The sequence below is a fragment of the Microchirus variegatus genome, assembly GCF_963457635.1.
Source record: "Microchirus variegatus genome assembly, chromosome: 8".
Lineage (NCBI taxonomy): Eukaryota > Metazoa > Chordata > Actinopteri > Pleuronectiformes > Soleidae > Microchirus > Microchirus variegatus.
In genome coordinates, this window is record NC_139809.1 from 16,517,082 (window position 1) to 16,540,235 (window position 23,154).

Genomic DNA, 23,154 nt, shown 5'->3' on the forward strand with positions numbered 1-23,154 from the left:
GACACACTGGTCCATTGTGAGTTGCAGTGTTGGGGGTTGTCCATGTACATTTGTTTTTGAATAACTTTACTCTGATCACACATCACACAAACAATATCATTCCAGCAGGGATCATGTGATCACCGCACTCTGGCAGAGTGATGATGATGATGAGGGCGAGGAAGACTGTGTGATGTGGGTGTGGGAGAGATCTTCCTCCTTGCAGCTGTGGTAACATTTACTCTGCCTCGGGATTCTTTTCCCAGGGAACGTTCTCAAGGGTCGACCACTGGAATCATCAAATATTCAAACAACAAACGGACACTGAACAACAAGCAGTTTTGTCCATGGAGCAGTAGGAGGGATGACCGCGGCGGTGACGGCGTACCATTCTGGAACTGTTTTAATCAAAGAAATGTGGGAAAGTGGAACTACGGAGCTCCCCCTAGAGTTTTGGAGAACATATTTTGACGACACAAAAGTAAACACCTGTCCATCCATTGTCCTCTTCCTCACTTCCTTCGATAACAGTTCTCTCTGCTTCTTTTTTGCCATGATGAATGTTCAAGGGCATAGGTTTGGTGGTCACTCCAGTGCTCACCAGCAAATGAACCAGCAACCCTGATGTTTCAGGCACGGTTCCCTTCCTCATGGCCCCAGGACGACACCTGCGATGCGTTCCAGTCGCTGTTGGAAGCCGAAATTTCCCCAAAACATGACGTTATTTCTGGTTCCTTCTGTTGCGACGTTCACTTGAACTCAGAGAAGTTGATTTTGGGGGTCAAAGGTCAAGGTCAAGGTTGCTGTGACCTTTCAAATTTGGCATGAGAAGACTTGAGTACACTCAAATAATACCATATAAGGTTCTTTGGCTTGTCCTCATAGGAGAACCCTTTTTGGCTCCAGGTGGAACCTTTATAAAAAGGTTTTTTGGAGGGTTCCACCAAGAACCCTTTTAAAACCCTTTATTCAGGAAAGGGGTTTTTAAAGGGTTTTCTGGATCAAAATGGTTCTTACTGGAACCATTAGTTTTACCAAGAACCCTTGAGAAATCCTTTCTTTCGGGGAAGGGTTTTTCAGAAGCAAATGGTTCCAGGTAGAACCTCAGCCCTTGTAGAAGAACCCTTTTGGAACCCTTATTTCTAATAGTGTAGATGTGAATCTTGGCTCAGGTACGGAATTTGCTTTGTTTTGCGTCAGTTGTTGGAGTTGATGTTTGAAGAATTTGAACAAATATCAACAAATAAGATGTTGGGTTTTTTTACCACAGAAGCCTGAAATGTTAGCAACTTTGCAAAAGTGTTTGCAGAAACTAAAACATATGAACATTTTTATGTGAGGTTTTTACTGCAGGAGTGAGCTGAGTCTGACATTTCATCCACAGCAAACCAGTTCAGACTGGCACTGAAATCCAAACAGGATTCCCATGGATGGAAGTCCTTTGTCTGAAAAATCTGAATCCTCATACAAACACAAAGATGAGTAAAAGAGGAGGAGGAGGAAGACGAAGAGGAAGAGCTGCTGGCCTGGAGTTCAGACGTAGCAGGGCCTCTCATTGTATGTGCCGTGTTTATACGTTTGCCTTTATAGAAAACGGGGGAAGGATTGTGGCCTGTTGACCTGAAACTGTTCACCTCAAACAGGGAACAGAAGGACGACAGGAAGACTGGAGTCTCTAATTAGAACCTGCTTCAGTCTTTTCATGTCTCGGATTCAAGGATTTTCTTTGTCGGACACAAAATGTACATTAATTCAGGTTAAGATTTATAGAACAAAGGCCTAAAGCACTGTTGGCTTTTATACAGTGTGCAGCTACATTTAAAGAGGACATTAAGGGTAAATGATAAATTGTTAAGGAGCACATTTATCTCTCTTGGAGTATGAAAAACAAACTGGTGAAATCGCCCTGAACAAGGATCCGTTGAAAATATTTGCAAATTTTTTTAATTCAGGAAATGATCCATTCGCCCTGATGCACTTTGACAGTGAGCTGACTTTAGTCTCAAAAACAAAAAGTATCTCGGAATGACTTGAAATTCACCATCATAATAGTCAGCATCGCCCTGAACAAGGATCAGTTGAAAATATTTGCAAACCTCTTAAGGAATAATTTTAATGAATTTTTGAAATTCAGGAAATGAACCATTTGCCTTCCGTGCTTGTGGCCAGGTTCAAACTGAAATTTTGTGAAACCTAAAGTCAGTGACATGTAACATGTTTTTCTTAACGAAAGTGCCTTTAACTGTGTGCAATCATATGTTTTTTAATAGATTATTGAAATGTACAAATAATACAAGCTAAATAGTCATTTATTTGTAAAATACAGTGAAAGATATTTTAAATATCAGTTTTCACTGTATTTTTCATTTACAGGACAAAACTGTACATTTCAGTGACAGTAAAAAGATGTTAATTCTACAGTAACATAATGGCAACCCAGCTGCCAGTTCTTTACTGTTTGTCTTACAGGAACATTCCTAACAGTGAAGAAGGAGACGACTTATAAACTGCGTCTTTCTTTGGACAACACAGCAGCCATGCTCGAGCTACTTTGCATCACGATTAACACGTAGAGCAGGTGCCAAACGTACAGAACCACAGCACGATCCATCTCACCGTTCAACTGTTTGGTTTTCTGTGACGAAAAAAGTAAACAGGAAACCGATTCAATACGCACTAGCTTATAGAGAGATACAGCGCCACCTATGGAGGCGGGGTTAGATGTACACAGCATGTATACTCAGACTCAGCAAGTAGTCCGATTGCCCGTCTTAGTCGGACTATGGCCTTAGCTTGATTAAACTTATGTGTTTATCTACAAAACAATACAGGGAATTTGTTTTAAATGATTTCTCATCTCTTTTAAAATGGAAATCTAAAGTCATCATTTTAATTCCTCGGATAAATTCTTCTTGTTGTTATTCCAGACATTTGAACTGGACATAACTCACAGTGCGATCGTCACCTCGATAACCTTCACGAAACCTCATACACCAAGTTACCACCTGAGAAAATACTGAGCTCTTGAAGTAACGCGCGTTGTCAAAGTGTTTCTATTTCCTGGAGGACACGCATTTGACAACATTTTCACGAAAAGAGGAAGACGACGCATAGCAAATAAATAAATATCATGATAGTGTGTGTGTGTGTGTGTTATCATGTGCTGTAAAGTCCCACTTCATTCAGAGATTCCTCATTGTGTGTGTGTGTGTGTGTGTGTGTGTGTGTGTGTGTGTGTGTGTGTGTGTGTGTGTGTGTGTGTGTGTGTGTACACAGACGACAGTTGAAAGCATTTCTCAACTCTGTTCTCTCTCGTACAATAAAGGGAACTGACAGGTGTGTCCCTCTCGCCCCTGCAGCCAAACACAATAAACACCCAGAGAGGTCGGCTTCAGGCTTCAGCTCTCTCTCTTAGTTTGAGTCAGGTGGGGAAACCCAACTCACTCCCATACACAACATATACGGAGTGTATGAAAGAGCGTTTGAACAGCACCACCCCCCCCCCCCCCCCCCCACAGGGCCTCAGGCGTCCGGGTGGGGGCCACTTCACATCCCCTCAGGGGCTTCAAAGGTGAGGTGAGGGTGTGATATCGATTCAGAGCAGACAGAAGCTGTAGACTCAGACTCCAATGACTGTAATTTGTATTTTTATAACACTTCTCTAGTCTTGATGACCAATCAAATCACTCATCTTTCCATTCACACGGTGCCGGCACAGTCGTCAACAGCAACATGGGGTTAAGTGTCCGAGAACATGTCGGCATGCAGACGAGCAGAGCCGGGAATAGAACCCACAAACTTTTGAGTTTTTTTCAGGTACATACTTTCTTCACAGGAAAAGCATCTTTCATGTCAAAGTGAAAACTACGACGGAGGATTAGGGGCAAACTGAAGAGAATTTTTTTTTTATCTTTTGAGAATAAAATCGTAGTATTAAAAAAGTTATTATAGGAATATATAGGAATTTTTAAAAAGTTGTCGTTTTATGAGAATAAAGTCGTCATTTTTACGAGAATAAAGTTGTAATATTACAAGAATAAAGTCATACTATTAGGAAAAAGTCAGAATTTTACAAGAATAAAGACGAAATTTTACAACAATATCATCGTAATATTACAATATTAAAGTTGTAATATTAAAAAAGTTGTAATTTTATGACAACAAAGTTGTACATTTTACAAGAATAAAGTTGTAATATTACAAGAATAAAGTTGTAATATTACAAGAATAAAGTCATAATATTATGAGAAAAAAGTCAGAATTTTACAAGATTGAAGTCCGAATTTTACAAGAATAAAGTCAAAATTTTACAAGAATAAAGTTGTATTACAAGAATAAAGTCAGAATTTTACAAGAATGGAATTTTAAAAAAGTTGTAATTTCATGCGAATAAAGTCTTAATATTTACGAGAATAAATTTGTAATATTATAAGAATAAAGTCGGAATTTTACAAGAATAAAGTCATAATTTTAAAAAAGTTGTAATTTTATGAGAATAAAGGCTTAATTTTTACGAGAATAAAGGCTTAATTTTTACGAGAATAAAGTTATAATATTACAAGAATAAAGTCATAATATTATGAGAAAAAAGTCAGAATTTTACGAGAAAGAAGTCAGAATTTTACAAGAATTAACTCATAATTTTTAAAAAGTTGTCTAGTTAGGGTGATTTCCTCAAACTCTTCAGGACCATTCAAGGATTTCAAGGACCTGTGGGAACCGTGCTTCACCGAATTAAAAACAAACACAGACATTATTTTATCAACACATGATACTTTATTGCTATATTATTATTATTGCTGTACATCTATGACTGTAAGTTGTTTTTACATGTATATCATGTGACCACCCTGAACACCAGGGGGTCTCTGGGGGAAAGAAAACACTTCCTGGTCGAACATTGGGTCCCATGCAGGTGGAGCAAAGCAACGCTGGGAGGAGACGAGGGCCTCTAAGGACTCTGCAGGGCACAGGAATGTCGGCTGCCCGCTGCACAAATAAACTTGTGCACGTGAACATCGCGTACACCTGCTAAAACATCACGCTGAGCCACAGAAGGCAAAACACGGTGAAGGGGAAAACACAAACGTTCAGTAACACTTGAGGCTGGAGATGATGCTCGACAACAAGGGGTAAAAAAAAGGGCAATTTTTAATTTAAAAAAAGGAAAATGCCACAAGACACCAATCAAGGCATGAATCAACAAATCAAATACAGTTGTACAAGATGAATGCATCACTCCTCAGTCCCTTATCTTCCGTCACACACGGTAACCACACAAGACTCCGTGAAAAGGGACAGTTCAGGTGTTTTGATAAAGATAAAGACGACTGCAAAGACATGAAAACATGACTGCCAGCACAGCACGGACACTAGGGGGCACCATCTTAAGAAGAATAACGTTCAGCACTTCACAATCTTTAGGTGGGTGTTTTTAGCTCAGACACACGAGAGCTGCTGGTCTGCTAACGTCTGGTTTGTTGAGCTTGAGTCATTTAGGTCGATCTGAGCGACAGTTTTCAAACACAGAAGTCACAAAACGACACATTTAAACTTATCGAAGGAGGAAGAAGTAGAGCAAGAGCATCTTGTGAGCCGCGATGTAAAATCGCTGATTTTCTCTATGGGATTTGGTGCAGGAGAGCAAACTCCTCTTTCCAGACAGAAAAGGTCGCCTTCCGAGTGAAATGGACATGTCGGCATGTAGATTAGCGGAGACGGGAATAGAACCCACAAACTTTGAGTTGAAAGACGACTCGCATGTTTTCAGGAAGAGACTTTCTGGACGTAGGAAAATCATCTTTCATGTTAAAGTGAAAACTACAACAGAGCGTTAGGGCCAAACTGAAGAGGATAAAAAAAAATTTAATCTTTCGAGAATAAAGTCGTAAAGTCGAGAATAGAGTTGGAATTTTATAAGAATAAGCTGTAATATTACAAGAATAAGCTGTAATATTACAAGAATATAGTTGTAATTTTGCAAGAATAAAGTTAACGTTGTAATTTTACAATAAAGTTGTAATATTACAAGAATAAAGTTGTAATATTAGGGGAATAAAGACGGTGAAACGGTGGCTAAAATCCAGTTTTCCTTGTGTTGTGAGAGTGAGCATCTGTGACACGCTGCTTCAGTATTTATACAACCACACTTCCTGAACCATCTCTTTAAGTGCTACAAACGAACACAAACGCACTCAAATTTCACACAACGTTTGCACTCACTACAGTCTTTTCCCCGCCCTTCAGCCCCTCCTCCCCCTGTGGCCTCTTCAGTGTGAGTCCAACAGGTCTGCAGCCGTCACAGCAGATCAACATCAGTGAGTGCGTCCATGTAGCACATTTGCATTGTTACAGGGGAGTTGTGAAGACAACCGTGTCCAATGCAGCTTTCTGAATCATTGTTCAAAGACTCAAATCCTTTAAAAAACGCATAGTAAGATGCACCCACGTCGGCTGCTACCTACTGTTTGGACGTGAGCCCGAGCGTTGAACGCCTGCCACACTTCCTCAGATGATGCAAGATTACACGACTTTGCTTCGTGACAAAACCCTCGTCACCGCTTTTGTTTTGGCGGGGGATTTGCTGCGGCTTTGTAAATCAAGTTTACCTTGTCTGTATTATTCCAAGTATGTTGTATTTTAGTATTTGTTTTGTGATGTTAGGGTTGTAAAAAAAAATCCCATTAATTCCAGTGGCAAGTGTCCAATTTGGAATATTTCCAGTCACGTGGAAATTTATGGAAATAACTTTCTACCTCTTTGTTAGCCAGACGTGAAGTCGGAATTTGGAACTGGAAGGTTTGCGAGGTTGTGCCGACTTTCCATATTCCGACTACAACTGAAAAAAACTACTACTTCCAGCCACTTAACACTTAATAAACTATTTTTTAACCTTCTTCCAAGAATCTTAAGAACACCCTTTCATATATAATTTTCTGCTGTATCTCCGTGTTACACAGACCTTTTTCTGACTAAAGTCCAAACTGTAGGACTAAGTGGTGAACGTGAAGATATCGGAACCTTAAGATGGTGTGGATTTGATTAGGTGAGCCTCATAAATCACCGGAAGCCACGTTTTCAGTGAGAAACTGCGTGAAAATCATCTTTTAAAAAAAACACCTGAACTATCCCTTTAAGTCGCTCAAATATAACATCATGTAAAGTACAGGGACAGTCAGTTAGCGATATGATATATATATATATATCTATACAGCATTAATATACAGTATTTGTCCAACACAATTATAGTTGCTTGCATCACTTGTGCATCACTACATCTTTGAAAATCTTATTTTTTTAAAGTAGAAGCAGCTTAGACCAGTTATGGTCCAATAATAATAATAATAATATGTAAAACGCCATAACAGTACAATCTGATTGTGTTAAAATAGCAACAAAGGAAATAATATAATCAAATAAACGGACACATCTGTTGGTCGAGATATACAGTATATACACTCTTAGAAATAAAAGTGCTAAATAGAACCATATAAGAATCTTTGGCTTGTCCTCATAGGAGAACCCTTTTTGAAAGGTTCCACCTAGAACCCTTGAAAAACCCTTTCTTTGGGAAAGGGTTTTTCAGAAGCTAATAGTTCCAGGTAGAACCTCAGCCCTTTTAGAAGAACCCTTTTGGAACCCTTATTTCTAAGAGTGTATAAGTTTCGGTGAATTTGCATCTCTCAGTTCCAGAGCAGAGTGTTTCAGAGTGTTGTTCTCTGTAGGTTCTGCTCCACTGAGTCGATTTACTTCATTCAAACGGAAGAGAAACAAGAATCTGTGACCGATAAACCGGCCGTGAAGCCACAGCCACAGTTCAGTGAAGCAGGTGTGGATGTGATGGCGCTCTCTGCAGCAGAAACTCTGCCAAAAACAGCAGCAGTGAGTCACACCGAGAGCATGTAAGGCACTGTGTGGTCTACTGTCCTCCCTGTCAGCGATGGAACGTCAAGATGATTCAGTATTAAGAACACTGTGCTACAGCAGCCTGGCATTGTTTGTGCATTTACTGCAGGTCACTTATTTGACACAAGGCTCTGTTTGGAAAGCTGCGTCTCAATCCAGGACAAACCTCCTCTGTTCCGTCGCTACATGTACTGATTGTGATTTGTGGATTAGGAGCTAAAATGTAAATCTGAACCAGGCCTCCGTGGAGGCGTTAAGTCCATGAATTGAGACACAGCTACAGTATTATACGGTAGAAACTCTGAATATCAGACGTACTGTATACACTACAGCATAATCTCTTTAAAACAGATGTATAAAACATGTATTGTATGCATAGAATCCAGGACAAACCCAAAAAGAAGGAATTTAAAAACACCAAATGATGCGGATATCATGTAAGTAACAACTGAAGAGGCAGAAGGAAATGACTGCAGCCCGTTTAAAGTGTGAACTGTAAACAGGCAGCACCTCCAAATTCCTTATATGGAGAGAAACATCACAGCAAAGCCCTGATTTAACTCTGCTGAAGCTCTCGTGCACAGTAACCCGATAAAATGTAAAAATGTATGACAAATACAAGTTGATAGTAACCATCCCATAATGGGTTTGAAACATTAAAACCAAACAAAAAGAGAAAATATAAACCCAGAAACATTCTTCATGTACATGAGCATCAGCTGTAACTGCAGTTCATGGTGTGACGCCAGATAAAATATAATAGATTAAAAGACACAGAATAATGTGCGTGTGTGTGTGAGTGTACTCTGTCCTGCAGCATCAGTGGCTGTGCTTGTCGCCCTCAGCAGACGGCGCCTCCTGCAGGAAGGGAGTAAAGGAGGAGCGCACAGTGCGGCCGCGCAGAGGCTGCTGCACGCGGAAGTTGTTCACCATGCTCTTCTGCACCTCCTCCTCTGCAGAGGTGAACAGGAGGCTCCGGAACACGGCCAGCTGAGGGAGGGAGAGGGGGAGAAAAGTTTAAAAATAAAATAAAAGAGAATTTAATTCACTCCATCCTCACACCTGTAGTTTACAGGTCATGAAGCAAAAATGTTGTCATGCCAGTTTGTATGATGAGACACACCTTTATTTAAGGAGGACAGTCGTGGTGTGACTGTCCTATTTTAGAGGATTTACTTTCACCTCACAGTTCCAACAAGTTTAGGTCAAACCAAAGCTGCACTAGTTCGTTCTGGCCACTTGAGGGCAGCAGAACAACATCATCTCATCTCATTCTACACCTCTTATCCTGAGAGGGTCAGCAAAAGGGACCTGGAGGTGAGTGTTTACTGGGTAAAGGTAAAGGTTTATTGATACAGCACTTTTCATTTATATGGAAACAAAACAAGATGCAGGTGGCGCCAAATAGTGGTGAAGAAAAAAACACGTCCAAAACACGTCCACATAAGCAAAAAACGCACGTTAAAGCGTGGACAGCTAACCGGACAATCACAGATCCAAAATACAGACATAAAACAATCATTCACACTTTAGTTTGTCAGTTTTTCTCTGCTACAAGGTAAAGAATAATTTAGTGCTGGGCACGCTAACGTTTACGTGACACCAGATCGTTAAAATTAGTCTCTAAAGTAACGCTAAACTTTAAAAACAGAGGCACACATACTCAGTACACAGGTACGCTGGTTATTTGTAGCGCTGCTCTTTTCCTTTAATAAACAGACCGCTCCAGTTCCACTGTAGGCGCGCTAACGACGCTAAAAGGAGCTAATGCATCTAACGGAGCTAACTGGTAAACGGTTCCTGGACTCCGGTGTCGTGGCACATAAACATGATGTCACAAACGTCTTTTTCCGGTAAATCGTCATGGAAATGTGTCATGTGCGTTAACCTAGTGCCCAGCACTAGAATAATTAGATTTGAGGTTTACTTAATTAACCTTGGACTGTGGGAGGAGCCAGGAGAGAACACAGGGAGATCCACACCAGCTCCTTCTAAATGGAATCCTAATCCGTTTTCTCAGAAAGTCCGGTTCGTTTGGGGAGGAGCTATGAACGAAAAACCGAGCTCTGATCCGCACCAAAGAAGCAAACTGTGGTCCGCCTAAAAACGCAGGTCTCGGTGAACCAAACGCAGGACGCGGACGACAACGCAGAGCAGCCTATATATACTAGGGATGCACCGATTAATCGGCCAGTGACCGGAACCGGCCAATTTTAACGTGATCGGCCGCAATCAGACAGAAATATTCCGATTTTAATAAGCCGATCAAATGCACCCGCATCGCGCAGCATCAGCAACACACGTGCATGTGGCTACACGCACATGTAGTAGAGTGTAGGGCTGGGCGGTTTTCGTTATGATATGAATTTTCAATATACCGCCGTACCGGTGTATTTGATCACACAACATCTGCGCAGCCGCGCCGTTGCCGTCTGCTTTGTGAGTGAGCGCGCGCTCTGCATGTAAACGTTTCATTAATGTTTATATATTTGTTTCAATCACTGAATGAAGCCTGTCATATTTAAGACAAGAGTCAGGACCTTAAATCACTTGCACAAAACTTTTGATCAGCACTCAGCATTTGTTTGTTTGTCATTTAAACCTGTGTGTGCGCAGAGAGCGCCAGGCACGGGGCGGGAGAGAGAGAGAGACACACACACAGAGAGAGAGAGAGAGAGATGTGCGCTCTTGGTCATTAGTTTATTTACTTATTTGTGTGTAGTACTATGTTGTGAAATATGTTTAAACTTAAATAAACTACACATACAGGTAGTGATTAGTTTTTGTATTTTTAGTTGGATATTGGATGTGAACTGATTGTATTTATATGTTAAAATGTTCTAATAAAGAAAATATGCAAAAATATATATATTTCTGTATGCTGTAAAGTGGTTTTAAAAATTGAAATCGGAATCGGCTAAAATCGGCATTGGCAGGTCAAACTTCTTGAAAAATCGGAATCGGCCCCAAAAATGGCAATCGGTGCATCCCTAATATATACAGTATGTGTCGTATGTTCACATAAAACTGTAGGATTCGATGCAGCTCCGTGTTTTGCTCAGACGTTTGTGCTTCATTAACCAACAGAATTCCTTCAGTCATTCTTGACGCAGTGAGGAGAGGAACACGTTATCAAAAAGGTTCGCTTCACTTCACTAAAGTGCAAAAGTGTGAAAGTAAACTCGGACAAAAACCCTAACAGAAGGGAAAACCAGGATTTTAAACAGGTGACCTTCTTACTGCGAGGTGACAGAACAACATCTGCTCCCAAAAAGTATAGTATTCAACAAAATGTTGTTATTTGAAACATCCAACACACAGAGCAACATCAGAGTTCATATTTCTGACCACCTGAACTCTAAAATGCAGTAGTGCACTGGTGTCATATAGTGTTTATGATATGGAATAAAACCAGAATATAGAAAACAGACTTAAAGGGGGTTATATATAAAGGTGGATGATGTCATTATTCTGTAATCGTTCTTAACCTCATAACGACGAGTTTAAGACAGAATTTCAGTCTTTATGTTGAACAATTTAAAAATATATAAAGACAAACTAGAAAAACGGGGTTAAAAACACACACGCACTCTAACGTGTTTTTATATCTTAGTGAGGACACATCATAGACATAAAGATTTGAGGACCAGCAAAGATGTCCCCACAAAGCTACAAATACAAGAAAACACACACACCTGATCGTGGCTGACTTCAATGGGCTGCTTCATCACGATCCAGGACACAGACTCAGTGAGAGGAGGCGTGGTCAGAGAGCCGTGGTACGCCCAGTAGTCGTCGATGTTGCTCGGTAAAAGGCAGGCTGCGTCGAACCTGGTGAACTCCACCACGCTCTCCTACAGAGGGCGACAAAAGGACAAAACACATCCTGCCTAAAACTGCTTATTTTATGTTCACAGAATGACATAGTTATTCACGTTTGACAAAATATTCTTCAGAAATTAACTAATTTTTAACTGTAAACCACTAAAGATCTGTCCACAAGGTGGCGTAGAGAGGAGGGAGGGGAACGTGGACTCACCTTGTGTCTGATGGCAGGCAGAGCATCCACCAGTTTCTGCAGCCCCTCGTGTCTCTTCCCCACCTACACCAGGACATGAGACAATGTGGATTAAAATCACTGACACAGAGCTACGTAGAGTGTGTGAAGGTGTGTCTGTCTGTCTGTGTGTGTGCGTGTGTGTGTACCTTCAGAAAGACTCCGATCACAGCCAGTCCGTTGTCCTCCATCACAGCCTCCTCAAACAGACTGTACTTCTCTGAGTTCCAGTGAACTAAGTGGAGCTGTGAACACACACACACACACACACACACACACACACACAACCCATCATTAACAGTGTTTGTGTGCGTGTGTGTGAGATTAACCTCCGTCTTGACGCAAATGACTCCACCATCCACAAATTCCCTTTCTCGAGTCTCCTCCCTTTCTCAGAGTCTCCTCATGACCCAGTAATCACGGATATAACCTGGAACTTAATTCAATTGTAAATTCATCTGGAGATTATTTTTTGACTATTATTTCTACTGTGAGAGGAGAAAAAAAACATAAAAAAAAAAAAATGAAATTAGAGAATATTTAATTTTTTATATTATATTGCAGTTAACTGATTATCAAAATAGTTATGTATATATAGACATATTTATGCATATACATACATGTATGTATACATATATGTGTACATGTATGTATATAAATACATATGTATACAAATATATATAAACATATATACGTAAACATATATACGTATATACATATATACACATGCGTGAATCTAAAACGTTAGCGCTCTTACAGAGACAGGTGACATTGGTCGGTCAGATCTGTAACTTGATCGTCCTGCACAGACACAAAAGGACTGCTGAGTGATGAGAACAATGACGCGTTCACATTCCCACCGCGCACGCACGCACAGGGTCAAAACCTCTTGTTACATAATAGCGTAACAGTTAATGGAACAACATTAAAATAGATGTTTTGTCACTCAGGTTAAGAGTTAACAGACAAACACAAAGCACGCCTGACACCGTGTACACAACCACGTGACACACGTGACACACAACCTGATACGTTCACTCTTTAAACTTTAAACTGTTCAGAAAGTCATGCATTAAAAGAGAAAGAAGACTGTCGGGCTATATAAATACAATTTTTCCATACAGTGGCTTTGTCACACAATACAAACACACAGTGTGTGTGTGTGTGTGTGTGTGTGGCTCTGCCTCTGTGCTGAACCTGTACATTCACCCAGCAGCAGGTGTGTCAGGGGTATTCAAAGGCAACTACAGAGGGTGTGTGCACAACGACAGGTGTGATAAAAACAACAACAGGTGAGGCAGAGTGATGTTTTCCAAATAAAGATAAAGAGGTGTAGCAGTGAAGTGAACTAATCAGCAGATTCAATATAGGCAGAGAACATATATTTCTTTGTGTCAGTACTAAACACAAAAGACATTTAATGATGCGTTTGCACCAAATGTGAGGTCAAACCTTCTATTATTCTTGGCTTTAACGTCCACAATGACTCGTTCAGAAAAATAAGACAGCGATGTGATGTTGTCCTTCTGAGCAGAGAAGCACTGATGAGGAAGTCAGGAACTAATGTGCTGACTCACCTGTTAGCTTAGTTTTTTTTTAGCATAACCCGAGTAGCAGTCTTAATAATAAATGATGTCATCGTGTTTGTGTGCACGGGAAATATCTGAATTAGGGCTTTAGAGGTTTTTAAATGTGATTATTCTCTGGTTTCTTTGCTCCATTTGATAAAAGAAGAAAACTGAAATATTTTGGTTTATGGACACAAAAAAATAAATTTGAGAACATCATCACTTCCAGGTTTGGAAGACCTGGAAGTGATGATGTTCAACACTTTATGACACTGTCTGGACTAGAGCTGAAACAATTCATCGATTATTAATTGGTTTGAAGCTTTTTCCATTATTAAAACAAGATTTCTGACTGATTTAGTATCTTAAACACACATGGATCATAAGCTATGTACTGAATAAAAGATATGAGAAAATCATTTATTATTTTCGTAATCGCTAATCAGTCGATTATTCTCTCGATGAATTTTTTGGTCCATAAAATGTCCACAAACCAAAATGATTCAGTTTGAATTGCTTCTTTGTCATGTGGAGCAAAGAAACAAAGAAAATATTTGTATTTAAGAAGCTAAAACGATCAGAAATCTTGTTTTAATCATGAAAAAACTAGTGCTGGGCACGCTAACGCACGTTAACAGAAAAACTGACCGGAAAAATACGTGCATGACGTCATGTTTACATGCCGCGGCACCGGAGTCCAGGCACTGTTTACCAGTTAGCTGCGTTAGCTGCGTTAGCTGCGTTAGCGCGCATACAGTGGAACTGGAGCGGTCTGTTTATTAAAGGAAAAGAGCAGCGCTAACAAATAACCAGCGTATCCATGACCTGCGTATGTGTGCCTCTGTTTTTAAAGTTTAGCGTTACTTTAGAGACTAATTTTAACTATCGGGAGTCACGTTAACATGACGTCACGCGCCTCTTTTTCCGGTCAGTCGTCATGGAAACGCGGCATGCGTTACTGTGCGTTAGTGTTAATGTGCCCAGAATTAGTAACCGAGTCATTGTTTCAGCTCTAGAAAATCTCTTTACTCTATCATCTTGCACGCTACAGTACAAGTGATTTCATAACATCCAAAACAAAAACTGATAAAGAAGGCTTTGTAGATTAAAAAAAATAAAAAATCCTCAAATAGTTTTTATTGTTGCTAAAAACATCTAAAAAGAAACCTTTTACTTCCTCTTCCCAAAAGCCTGACAGTATCAGTTTCCTTTTCTGCTTCTTACAGAATGTTGAGTTCTAAAACACCTCCATACTTTTAACTCTATAAAACCTTAACGCAGGAATGATTTAACTCCTCATCTAATTTGGTTCATTCAGCTGCACATAAATACCTCAGCGGGGAACAGCCTCCTGTCCACGGTGTGCTCCGACCCCCAGTCGTTGCACTCTCCCCAGTGAAAGTGGAACTGGCAGAGCCTGTATTTGTCTTGCAGGGGGCCTCCTTTCAGTGCTGCACCAGAAAACCAAGGCATGTTAAGAATCCCATTCGTCAAAGCTGTCGAGTCATCTTAAGTTTTTTCTAAAAAGTGATTTCTTTCATGAAAGGAGGAAACGATCACACGGAAGACGTTACAGGGAAGATGCTGCAATCTCTCAGCACACAAAGACTCTCTATTGCCTTCATTAAATCAACACATTACCAGTTCCTATCCACACAATAGAGCAGAACATGACAAAAAATATATTATTTTTTTGACAAAGGCAAAGCGTAAGCTCAGATTATACACAGTTATTATTTCATTTCTCATGTTACTCGTCACAAAAACCTGTTTCTTTTGTAACCTTATTATTATTATTCACACGTGTCTGTTATGAACCGGTTTCTTGTTCTCTGAGGAACAACCTAAGGCCTAAATACTACAAAACAAGACACTGAATAACACTATTATATTTATCTAAAATAAGAGCGATATTAAAGAGTTACATGATTGACTCCATACTACAGACTCGCAAGAATGAGTCACATGACAATCATCAGATGCAGCCTTAATACCACCAGCTTTACTTATAGACGGCTCTTTAAGGTTGGGGGGGGAGGGGGTTGGGTTTAAGAAAGAGTTAATCCTAAGTCTTTTAACAGCAGTTGTGGTTGGATTTAGACACACCGCCACGATACCTAGACACAATAGTACTCACTGGACTTGTCCGTGGTGTCGTCGTACTCCACAAGGAAGGAGTAACCGTTATTCCACATCTGCTGGCAGCTGTCTGGGTCGTAGTCGGCGACCAGGGGCTTCAGCTCCGAGTCAAAGACGCTCTTCCGCTGAATGATGTCAATGGGGGACTGACGATCGCCTCCAGGTACGGCGAGGGGTCCCTGCCACATAGGATGAACTGTAGAAGAAGAAGAAGCAGAGGAGGAATTCAAATTCAAATGTAAAGGAAACCAAAGCCAAAAGCTAAATCACATGTTTTCCTGTTCAGAAAACAAAAATGCTGATACCCACTGTTCATGTTGTGCTCTGCTGCTTTCTGATGCATTTTCAAACAATCCATTTTTGAAATAAATAATACAAATAAATTAAAAAAGTAAGCTGCCTCAGAACAGCTTCAAGAATGAGACATTGACAGAGCTGGAAAGAAACACACTCCTCTTTCCTGGAGCTGTTTGAAGGAACTGAAAGAAAGAAGGAGCAAATGAGCAATCGTACTTCCTCCTACTCCTCTTACACTCTTTCTTTTTTTTTTTTTTTCCCTGAAAGGAAATTACAAAATAAGAGCCGGCTGTGCAGACACAGTGACACGCGGAATGTCCTGGCACGCCCCCAGCTCCGCTCCACAGCAGGGGAATCGAACCAAGACCTGCGGTCGGTCAAATTACCTGATCCTCTGCTCGTGTTCTCCACGTACCTCCATTTTGTCTTTCCTAATTACTTACGGAATCAACCACAACACGAACGCATTTAAGTGTGGGAGGTCAAAGAGTAGAAAAGCAGTGCAATCTATTGTTTTGTTTTTCTCTCTCGCTATCCTTTCATCCGGAGCTTAAGGGTTTCCATTGTGAGGCGAGCTGAACAGGTCTGACTGGGATATGACCTTCATCTTCATCCCCCTTCACAGGCTCCTCCTGGGGGAGTTGGACCGCCTGACTCTGTTGTTGTTGTTGCTGCACAGAAACACAGCAAGTGCTTGCAGAGCAACTCATGCACATTCACTCGTCCACCGGCACCCGAGAAACTGCTTTAATTTGACTCATGTGCTCGGTGTGCCGCGTGACCAAGAGCTACACTGGAGAGAGTGTATGAAATGAATGAGTCGGTGTCTAACGAGCAGCTGTTACTGAGAATGTGAATAAGCGCAAACCTGAGTGCATCAACAACAACCTGACGGTTACCAGTTGATAAGAAAGTCTACATAACATATTACTGTTTGAGACTTTTATTTTCCAAAAGCTGGTGTAACAAGGAAAACAACAATAAACAATATAGGGAAATCCGTCTAAATTTGACAAAAATATGACCCAAAAATTTCCTATTTTCAGTGTTGGCAGGAGTCATTCAGTTTTTTCACATTCTAACCATTGCACCTGACATCACAAACATGGTTGCTAGCTTAAACTTCCTAATTTTGTACAAGCAGTCATATGCGAACTAGAGATTTATTACCATTTTTTGAAGGTATACCAACTTTTACCCACGTTACCAATTTTAATCTCATACTTACTTTAAGATTTCAAAGTCTGTAGCATTGTTTAATGTGCCGTGATAAGTGTTAGTTTGACATGCAAAGTGTGTGTCCCGTGGACGTGCCCTTGAGCAAGATGCTGACACTGCATTTGCTAAAGCCACTGGTTTCCATTCATTTCAGAGCAGGTCGCAGATGAAAGTACTGACGGCATAAAGCTTTGAAGAAGTTTACAGTGTAGGGATGTCACGGTATGAAAATTGAACCTCACGGTTATTGTGACCAAAATTATCTCGGTTTTCGATATTATCGTGGTATTTTTAAAAAAGTGTGTGAATATGTTCAGAAAGTATTAATAGTCCTAAAAGCTATGCATTTTTAATATGCTGGCAGTGGGCGCTGCAGCTGTACTATCATGTTAACATTATTGACACAGTATTGTGGGTCTTAAAACCATAAACTTTGTGTTTGAATTACGGTTGTTTTATCGCTGTGAATCACTCCTAGTTTGGGTGTGGCGATCTCACATTCCAGAGCTTTTGTTGCTTTTTCAGCCAATCAGCTGACGATCACGGAGAATACACATGGCTAATTAATATGCAGTACAGAGAGAGCGAGAGAGAGGGGAGAGATAGTGCATAGAACTTTCCTGTGCTTATGTGTGCAGTGTGTGTGTGTGTGTGTGTGTGTGTGTGTGTGTGTGTGTGTGTGTGTGTGTGTGTGTGTGTGCAGTGCAAAATTAAAGTGTGATTGTCATCAAAGCAGTCATCAACAAAAGCTTTGTTTGACAAAGGTAGGCAAGGAGAACACGACACTAATTGTCTGTGGCTGAACATCTTCACAATGACAGCGAAAGCTCAGAGACTGCTGGTGTGTGGACTGTTAGCATTTTAAGCTAGTGATCTTTATGCTAACGTCTTAGCAGACTTCATCGTCACAAAAACAACAAACAGATGGATTATTCAGCGGCTGAAAGAGAGCAGGACACACACGGTAGTTGTCTGAGATGATGACGTGACGCCAGGACCGCGCTATACTGTTATGGGTGAGTTTTCATATAAGTATATGTCCTGAGGGCTGTCGTCTCCTCCTTCGGCCATGATTCCAGCTTCGATAAAGTTTGAACATCAGGTTGTAGGCTACAGAGTCCGCCTGCGCGGCAACTTCAGCAGACGGAGACGCTGGAAAGGCTCACGGTGCCTACACCGCGGGCGCGGTTATTCACAGAGATAATATTTTTTTTTGAAATGAAGACGGTAATTATTATCGTCAAAAATGTTATTGCGGTTTACCGTTACACTGTTAACCGTGACATCCCTATTACAGTGTAATGGTAAATTCAATTTCTCTGACTCAGAGCTACAACTGCCCATCACCCTATACCTGCACAGTACAGGATACCAGGTCCTTTGTGTATAGTATATTGTATATTGTGTATTAGGGATGGGACTTTTTTGTCGACAAATCGACCAACAATCGACACGCGTGCGCACCTCAACAAAAAAATGAAAAGTAAAAAAAGTGTCACAAACGCGCGTCACCGGCTCGTTCTCTCGAGTGGCTGCGTGCATTCAAGCGTGTGTGTGTGTGTGTGCGTGCATGTGTGTGTGTGTGTGCAGTGCGAACGAGGTTGCGCTTAAGTTTTGGACAGGGGTGAGCGACATAACACAAGCGCTACACAAATGAAGACGGCATCTCACCCAGTCAGGATCACTGTACTTCACTCTGGTGGACACCTAATAAGCGCAGGTTCAAAAACCTGAGCCGTCTGGCAAATGGCGACACATGCGTTCCAGCGGAGAGTCCGCTTTTTTTTGCCCCTCATTTTTATTATTGCTGTTCTGATGGTCAATAAGGGACATTACAGCCATGTCTTTGACCCTAAAATGAAGTAGTACAGTGTAGAATAATTTCCACCCCAGCATTACTGCTGTTGCTGCTGTAAAAAAAAAAAAAAAAAAAGTTGACAAAAAATTTGACACGTGGACCTCGACAATCGACTCTAACAATTTGTGAAATTCCCATCCCTATTGTGTATTGTGTCTAGCCTGAACTGACACCTTCCTACAACATCCGCAGAGAGTCGGCTCCCCGATACCTACAGTAGACAAAGAGTGGTGAAAACACAGCCTTGAATGGCAGACTCCTTGTCTATTGGATGAATGCAAAAGGGGAGTTGCTCAGGTATAAATGTGGAGGGCTCACTTTGCTCGGGGTCTTTCTCCAGCTAGGATCAACTTCTTTGAAGATTGACCTTTTCCTTGCAACGAAAATAAAAATAAGAATATTTCATTCTTCACCAGCAGCAGAGGAATTTCCACAACAACAGTGAAAAACTTCAGTTTCCAGAACTTAGTGTTGGATCTGACTCACGACGCTACTTTACACAACATGTTCTCAAAAGCTCTGCAACATCACTCCTCAGGGTGGGAATCACAGCACGATATGCGGTCCACTGTACCAATAACATCATGATACAACAATTCAGCATCACCAATATATGAACAAGACAATCATACAGCGATAGGTCAACATATCTGTCTCACTGAAGAAAAGAAAGGTTAAAAGTGAAGGATTTCTCTATTTATAAGTGCGGAAGGTCTATGTTTTGAACGTGGCTGGAGCATCTCTTAACGTAGCTTTCTCTGCATAAGTGAAAACTAGCAGGGACTGTTTACTTTAGAGCGCCTTCATTTTTAACTTAAAGCTCCCATAGACAGGAAGTTCCAATTAAATCTGTTTTATGGTGTGTATCTGCGCCATTACCTCGTTTATGAAGCTCTAAAGTTTAGAAACAACAGTTCAGCCACTGCTGAGAACGCTGGGAGAACAGCTGACGAGAGCTTCAGTGAGGAGAGATTTTAATCGTCTGGTTTGCAGCAACTAGGAGGTTTTTGACAATAAAAACAAGTTAATGTATGTGAGTAGACCGCCATAACTCGCATATATGTGCGATAGGACCACTCTATGGGAGCCTTAAAATATCCACATTTGCCCTGACGTAACAACTGTGGAAAAAACACAGTTGAGCAATAAGGACTTGTTATGGTGACATTGCACTGGTGATGTACTGTATGTTGTCATTGTAAACAACTCACTACTCCACACGTCAAAGTCCACTGACAAGATCATCGATTTTCACATCACATCACAAATGAGTCGCTGGTCCACGCAGCTTTTACACGCCGTACCTATCCTATTTATTAGTTAGAAACAAAGGACATGTGACGTCTCAGTGAAAGTCACAAAGGTCATAGGACACATCCAAAAAATCTACTACATAATATGGGTCACACTCTCAGTCAAATAATGTGCAACACAAACATTTTTAAGTATTTTACAATGTTCTAGGCCTGTAACTACATAATAGTAACATGTAAGCTTACATGTACCAGCTATCTTTTTTAAGGAATTGGAATCTTGAAATCTGCTTTCACAAAAGGCCAAGTTGAGTTGGAAACTGTCAATAGCTTCAATCACTATGCAAAACATCAGTTACTACAACATATTTATGGCAGGCTGGAGTTGTAAACTATGTTAATTTGCATTGCAACCAATCAAATAAACTTGAAATAAAATAAAATTTTCACTGGAAAAAACTGTCAACAGTGAGATGTCTAAATGTAGAGACGAGTCCAACTCAAAACGTCTGTGGGTGAAACCAACACTACGATCAAAGTAAGTGGAAAAATGTGTATGTTTGTAATTTGGGTAACCTAGGGGACTTTAATTCCCCATGTGAGATTGTTCCTCGAAGAAGAAATCAAGTCCTAAAACCTTCTGACGAAACTGGAAAAAACGCATATGTTTGCCAATGTTTTGATCCTTTCTAAACATTACAGTTCTGCTGCACACGGCTGTTTCTCCACTTTACGTTCTTTCCTTGTACGTTGACTCTGCTGTTGTTGTTGTTGGCAGGAAATGGAGAACGAGACAACTATTATGTTTTGGGGTGTGGTGGTGAGGGCGTTGCTGCAACTCGTTTGATGAGCTCTGGCGTCTCTCAAGACATTTTCAGGTCAAATCCAAAATGAAGGAAAATGTAAGCTGTAGAATACTGGAAAAATAAGCAAACATCTTTTGTGGAATCAAACAAAACTCAGTGGAGATGGAGACAAACAGTCGCAGCCCATTTTTAGAACGGCTCTGGTTCCGAATATGAATCCCCATGACTCATTTTCTCCATTGACGTTTCAGAAAATCCATATTAGGAGAGTTTTAAGTCTGGGAACAGACAGAATCGCTACAGGATTGACTCTCACCCTCACTGAAAACATGGCTGCTAGAGGGGACAGTGAAACACAGATTTCAGCCACTTGACAAAAGGCTAACCTAACAAAATCAATGCCGTTTTATGTTTGCGACTTTATTTTGTTCTTCTGTAAACAAAGTCTATAGAGAACACAGACACAAACAAAAACAATTGTAATACAACACGTTTTACATAACTGGTGGTGGCACCAGTGGAAAAATTCATGCATGTCACGATGTAAAATTGTTGCTAAAATTGTGGTTCACACAACTTTTGTTGTGTGAACCACAATAGAGGGTTTTCACCTACTCATGTTAATAAAGTTTTTATTTGTTTTGAATGAATAAATGTTAACTTTTGTCTTAAGTTTGCCTTTGTGTGATCACATTATCACATTATCTTATACAAACTGTATTGTTTTGATGCAATCATTTCCCTTAACACACTATGCATTGTATACATTTTTGAATCGAGAATCGTATGAATCGAATCGGTTGAATTGAGAATCGAATCGTGACCCTAAGAATTGAATCGAATGGTGAGTCACTGAAAGATTCACATCCCTACTGAATTGTTATAACTTAGTCGTCTATAAAACTCCAAATGCTTTTCCAAATGACCAATTGGTACAGCCTTCCGGTTTGATGATGCGGTGATGATGACCTCTATGAGAGCTTTTAAAGGCAGTGGGAAAACAAAACTAGGAAGCATTCAAACTGACACACAAACTCACTAATGTCAGTGATATTTAGTCATTATTTTGACATATTAAGTTCATACGTTTAAGTTAGTAAGTAATTTCAAAAGTCAAACGTTTGAGTTAGCTTCAGTATTTAAAGTAGTGAGTCGTTATTTTTGAGATAGAATAAATAGTAAGATTATTACTTAAAGATATTGGGTCAAAGGTACCCAATTAATCGGTGAAAATAATCGACAGATTCGATTTTTGTACAGAAAAACTTCAACACAGATGAGTTTGATCCAAATCCAGCAACCATACTCCGCTCCGAGTTTTCCATTTCTCCCTCGCGCACGTTTTTTTTTCCTCCACTATTGACAACAAAAGTGACCACTAACTGACGCAATGTGAGCCACAATTTAAGAGTTTAGAGACTGTCAAAAAACACAAAAGTGGGTCACCTTCACACTGACACACAAACACACTGATGTTGGATGTGAACACGCTTATTAACGGTGTGTGAGAGCGTGAATGTTATCGTATATTAGCATGTATTTTGGTACTCACTCTGTGACAGCACATATTTGCTGGAACACGCCGTGAGGTTGCACCTCCTGACGGGCGTGACCCGGTGACTCCTGGCGTGTCTGCCGAGCTGTCGCTGGAGCTGAGAAGCCAGCGGTCTGATGACAGATGACAGAGTCACCATGTTGTGAAGAAAACCTCAGCGTGGTTGTCCGGGGGATGAAACGTCAGACGTAGCGCGCGGCTTCCTAAATAGTTAGCTAACTCGTTAGCTAGCGTTAGCGTGCCGTTTAAATTCCTTTACAGATGTAGCTTCCAGTTAGCAGCAGCGAGCTATTTTCCACAACAAGACTCGTGTTGTTTGGCTGCTTCTCTCGGTCTCTGCCCTCCTACCGTGTGTCTATAGGCGGGGAAAAGAAAGAGAGGGGGGGGTGTCGTTACACGTATCCCATGCAACACCCGTCGCAGCCGGGCAGCGTTTTTCACCTGAGACCGAGGTTACGGAAGTTAATAACGCCCGATATTCAACCTCCGCCCCGGTGCGTGACAAGAAAAGTGAAGAAA

The 23,154-nt window shown here is 40.7% G+C and overlaps 1 protein-coding gene across 1 annotated transcript; it reads right to left on the reverse strand.

The window, feature by feature from the left end:
* Positions 1-8,578: 8,578 nt before the first annotated feature.
* On the reverse strand, positions 8,579-22,774 carry ca5a (carbonic anhydrase Va; the record flags this gene model as incomplete). Its single annotated transcript, XM_083893378.1, has 7 exons — positions 8,579-8,874; positions 11,580-11,738; positions 11,924-11,986; positions 12,091-12,186; positions 14,842-14,960; positions 15,647-15,844; positions 22,633-22,774. 7 exons carry the CDS (start codon positions 22,772-22,774, stop codon positions 8,704-8,706), a joined length of 948 nt encoding a protein of 315 aa, XP_083749504.1. The 3' UTR covers positions 8,579-8,703.
* Positions 22,775-23,154: the final 380 nt, after the last annotated feature.